At 53.1% G+C, this 5,246-nt stretch overlaps 1 protein-coding gene across 1 annotated transcript; it reads right to left on the minus strand.

The window, feature by feature from the left end:
- Window positions 1-2,646: 2,646 nt before the first annotated feature.
- FFAR1 (free fatty acid receptor 1) lies at window positions 2,647-5,246 on the minus strand. Its single transcript, XM_036832986.1, has 2 exons — window positions 5,179-5,246; window positions 2,647-4,585 (listed from the first exon to the last, which is right to left on the minus strand). The coding sequence occupies exon 2, from the start codon at window positions 4,281-4,283 to the stop codon at window positions 3,369-3,371; it is 915 nt and encodes a 304-aa protein (XP_036688881.1). The 5' UTR covers window positions 4,284-4,585; window positions 5,179-5,246; the 3' UTR covers window positions 2,647-3,368.

Consider the following 5,246-nt stretch of genomic DNA (forward strand, 5'->3'; position numbering starts at 1 on the left):
TCATCTGCTCCTCTAGAATGGCACTCATCCAGTTTGCCTCGTTGTAAGGGCAGGAAGTGGGATACAGTGATGTAGAGCTTGGGCTCTGGAGCCGGTGCTTGGGTTCAATGCTGGTCCTATCACTTACTAACTCTGTGATTTGGGGCAAGTGACTTAAGCCCTCTGTATCTCTGCTTTCTCATCTATAAAACAGGGATAATCATAACCAATCTCATAGGCTTGTGTACATTAAAGCGTTAATATGTGTCAAAGGCTAAGTTAAGCGGTAAGTGTGGTGAGCCCTTGACAGATGCCGGCTGCCAGTCACTCGTGTGGGCTTGTCTCTGGGCTGATAGTAATAATATTAACGTTGGTGGCAATGATGATGACAGCTACCTTTTAGTGGGCACATAATCCATAGCAGACCCACTGCGTCTCAGGGTATCACCTTATGTCTTGAAATCCTCACAGTGGGGAAGTGATTCACTCCAGGTAATACAGTTTGTTAAGTATCGCCACCAGGGTTCAAACTTCTGTCCAGCTTCAGAGAGTATTTACTTATTCATTCAAATATTTATGGAGTGCAATGAGATACCATTTCATACACTAGAATGGCTATAAGCAAAAAAAAAAAAAAAAAAATCAGATAATACCAAGTGTTGGTGAGGATGTGGAGAAATGGGAATCCTCATACATGGCTGGTGAGAATGTAAAATGAAGGAGTCACTTTGGAGGGCAGTTTGGCAGTTTCTTAAAAAGGTAAACATAAATCTACCACGTAACCTGATTCTGCTATAGGTATTTACTTAAGAGAAGTGAAAACATACGTCCACACAGAGACTTGCTCATAAATGTTCATAATAACATTAGTCATAATAACCAAAAAGTGGAAACATCCCCTGGTGGTCTCTCAGCCAATGAATGGATAAACCATGTGGCATAGCCATACAATGGAATACTATTTGGCAATGAAAAGGAATGAAATACCCATGTATACCATAACACAGATAAACCTAAAAACATTGTGCTAGGTGAAACAAGCCAGACATAGAAGACCATGTATGTTTCCATTTTTATGAAATGTCCGGAACAGGCAAATGTGTAGAGACAGAAGGTAGATTACTGGTGGTCTGGGGATTGAAAGTGGAAATGGGATTACCTGTAAGCGAACATGAAGGATCTTCCTGGGGTGATAAAAATGTCCTAAATTGGATTATAGTGATATAATATAATCCACACCTCGGTAAATTTACTAAAGATCATGGAGTTGTACATTTAAAGTGGGTGAATTTTATGATATGTAAATTTTATCTCAAATAAGTTGTTAGAAGTACAGCAGTCTCGGGGGGGTCTGAGTGGTGGGAGTATAATAAAGACATCAATAACACAGAGGCTGAGAGCTCCTGGAGCAAACAGCGCAAGCAGAGGGAATGGGGGGCAGTGCACAGGCTTGACCTGCTAGGGGCACTGGTAGAAAGTTCAGGGCCCAAGGAGCGAGGGTCACCAGAGGATGCTGGGGGTGGGTCGTGCGGGGCCCCAGGGGCCCCAGGGAGGAACTGAAATCTGGGCCCCCAGGGAGGAACTGAAATCTCCCCTAAGTGGAGGAGGCACAAGTCACTGGAAGAAGTGGCCCGGCACCAGCAGGTGCTCGGGTGCGGTGGAAGGGAGAGAGTGGTTCTCGGGTTACAGGAGGGGTTGTCTGGGCCTTCGGCTGAAATCCTCTGATGTCACCACTGCGCAGAGAACAAACTTGTTTCTGGCTTCGGCAGAGCCTCGGGCAAGTGACTGAACTTCTCTGGCCCATTTCCATATTTTTAAACAGGGATAATAAGACTTCTTTTGGAGGGCTGTTATGAGCATTCACTCATTCAGCAAATATTTACTGCAAGCCTACCGTGTGCTCGGCTCTCTGCTAGTTGCTGGGGATATATCAGCAAATGAAACAAAAATCCTTGCCCTTGTAGACATTTTTTTTTCTTTTTGGCCGTACCATGCGGCACACGGGATCTTAGTTCCCCGACCAGGGATTGAACCCGTGCCCCCTATAGTGGAAGGGCAGGGTCTTAACCGCTGGCCCTCCAGGGGAGTCCCCCCTTGTAGACATTTAGGCACGAAAAGAGATAACTTGCGTAAACCAGTTTGTGCTTGTCAGGCACGTAGCTACCACTTTTTTGCTTCTGTGTGTTCATGTCTTTATCGTCATTAGAGGAACAAGTCTGTTTCCTGCTCCTCACCTCAGAGCAGACGCCCAGACGTTTGTCTCTCGTGGCCACTGTCCTCTGCCCACTCTCTCTCGGGTTCAGGGTGCTACCATTCACCTTCGCCAAAGGGACCACAAGGACAGGCATTAAGCCTGATACCCCAAGTTTTCCAAATGTCCCTTGATCCTCCTGGAAGGATCACATCCTATGTCCACCCCTTCTTTGCTGTAGGGCCTCGGGTAAATTTCTAAACCCCGCAAAATGAAGGTGATAATCATACCTGGTTCCAGGACCACAACCAACGCATGCAGCGCCTAAGTGCAAATTAGGAAAATGTACGCCCTGCAGGTGAGCACAGCCCAGCACCAGGGTGCACTGCTTGAGGAGTGCCTTTGTTCAAATTAGAATAAGTTGCTGCTTCCCCTGGTTGGAAGCAGCCCCATGCCAGGCCCACGGCTTGGCGAGCAAAGCACAGGGTAGAATTTCGTCGGTGTTTGCGCCTCTGCCTGACACCCTCTTGCAGTGAGCAGTCCTGCTCATCTGTACAGCAGCCGCATGGCTGAATCGAAGGAATGTGGGAGGATGAAATGAGACAACGCTTGTAAAGCACTTGGCGTGGTGACTGTCACGTGTATTTCTGGAGTTGCTAGTGTTTTCCCTTCCCCTGGCATCTTCTCCTACCAGCGTCCTGTTCACATTTCTAATGCTGCTCCCTTGTGGTGTCAAGCGGTATAACAGTGTCATTACCTTGCCTCCTCCGGCCTCTTATTCAGAAATTCAAAATGGTCTTTCCTAGGAAATGATTATGGAGTAACATCTCCCAAAGTAGACCATCAGAGTGGCGGCAGTTCCTCTGGCTTAGAAGCAAACCTCCCTCCTCCTTCCCCTCAGGGCACACGGGCAGTCAGGCCAGTCAGGACTCGGGAGAAGAGAAACGGACAGAGGTGGGAAATCGCGCAGATGTGTGCCGAGGCAGCTTACCTTCCTCCTGTGACCCAGCTCCAGGCCTCCACTCTTCTCTCCACCTGGGATGCCATCTTCTGCCAGGCTCAGTTCTTCCCATGAGTGGCTCCGGGGATGCCCCCCAGGCAAAACCACCCTGCAGTTCCTTCAGAGCAGCCCTCGCCAAGCGCCTGGAGAAACAGTCTGGCTCTCCTGCTCCCTGCCCCTTCCCCTCTGCAGTGATGACTACTTCTGGGACGGCCCCCCTTTTGTTTTTGCCCCACGCGCTGTCCCCCGGCCAGCGCCCCCTCCCAAGTAGCCGGTCACCAGTGGGTTGAGCACCACGCTCCACGCACCTGTAATGAGCCCCAGCTTCCGCCAGCAGCCTCCGATGCTGGGGTGCAGGAAGCCAGCCACGTTGGAGGCATTGTAGGGTCCCAAGCAGAGCAGCAGCGTGAGCAGAGCCCCGCCGGCCACCCAGGCCGCCTTTAGCTTCCGTCTGTGGCTCAGGCCTGAGCGGGCCAGCGCCCGGAGGCAGCCCGCGTAGCAGAAGGCCGTGATGATCAGGGGCAGGAAAAAGAGCAGCAGCGAGAGGCTGAAGCGCGCGGGGCCCGCCGAGGCCGGGTCCCAGGCCTCCAGGCAGACTGGAGAGCCGTTGACTGGCTTGCTGATGCCCAGGGAGCTGGTGGTGTTGTCCAGCCAGCCTCCCGGAGCCTCCAACCCGAAGACCAGCCCCAGGTGACAGAGGACAAGGGCCCATATGGCCACACACACGCCCCAGGAATAGCGCGGCCTCCGGGCAGCTTGGTAGCCCAAGGGGAAGGCGGCTCCCAGGTAGCGGCCGACGCTCAGGGCGGCCAGGAAGCCGGCGCCCGCGTAGAGAGGAGCGAAGTGGACCAGGGCGAAGGCAGGACAGAGTGAGGTTGGCAGGGGCCAGGCTCCCCCGGCCAGGGCCTCCGCCGCCTTCAGGGGCAGAGACGTCGCCAGCAGGAGGTCAGAGCAGCCCAGGTGGAGGGCATAGACCAGGCTGGGGGTGAGGCGCAGCCGGGCGTGGGACACGGCACCTGCGATGGCCAGGGCGTTGAGCGGGAAGCCCAGGGCGAAGGCGGCCATGTAGAGGGCGAAGGAGAGCTGCGGGGGCAGGTCCATGGGGCCCCACATGCGCGCCACTGGCTCCCTGCCCTCAGGTCTCAGGGCCCGGGAAAGGGGGCTCCCAGAGTCACAGACTGGTTTCAGCACTTGCTCAGGGTGCGAGAAGCCATCCAGTGGGATAGCTGGGGAGACAGACGCCGGCAGGGGGAGGCGGCCTGGATTAGAAGTGAGGACCACTAGCCGTCAGTCCTCTGTTTCCTCTCCACCACGTGCCCCCTTAAAATGAAGCGAGCGATCGCGGTGTAACGGGAGGAGATGGAACACAGGCGTGCAGGTCCCGGAAGAGGGAAGGCCTCTTGATTTCTGAGACTCTGGGGAGACAAGCAGTGGAGAGAATTCAGAACAGAATTGAGGGACTTCCCCGGCGGCCCAGTGGTTAAGACTTCTCCTTCCAATGCAGGGGCTGCGGGTTCGATCCCTGGTTGGGCAGCTAAGATCCCACATGCCTCGTGGCCAAAAAACCAAAACATAAAACTGAAGCAATATTGTAACAAATTCAATAAAGACTTTAAAAATGGTCCACATCATAAAAATCTTTAAAAAAAAAGAAGAAGAAAAAAATGAACAGAGTTGAACCCGACAGTATGTGTTTTTCTCAGGAAAAGAAGCTAGATTCCTGTGTTCGCACCCCTTCCCCAGTTCCCTGGAAAGAGAAGGAGTTGTTTCCCTACAGCAGGCAGTGCGGGGCTGGTGGCAACGCCTTGCCGAGGGGAAGTCGGGGTGTAGGTTGTAGCAAAGGGCAGGAGAAGGAGGTCGCCCGGGGAGAGTCCAGGGGTAAGCCAGGTCCCATTGGTGTCACAGGGAATGACTTTAGCCAGCTTCAGCGGTTCACCCTAAGCGGAGGCATCTGGGGATCCGGGGAAAAATTGTTGCGGGGAGAGAAGCCACAGAAAGAGGGACTCACCTCTTGGTTCTGCCAGATGTCTCTGAGGCTCAGGAGTCCCCTGAGGGAGGGTGGCCGGGATGGGCAGT

The sequence above is a fragment of the Balaenoptera musculus genome, chromosome 19 (assembly GCF_009873245.2).
Source record: "Balaenoptera musculus isolate JJ_BM4_2016_0621 chromosome 19, mBalMus1.pri.v3, whole genome shotgun sequence".
NCBI classification, from domain to species: domain Eukaryota; kingdom Metazoa; phylum Chordata; class Mammalia; order Artiodactyla; family Balaenopteridae; genus Balaenoptera; species Balaenoptera musculus.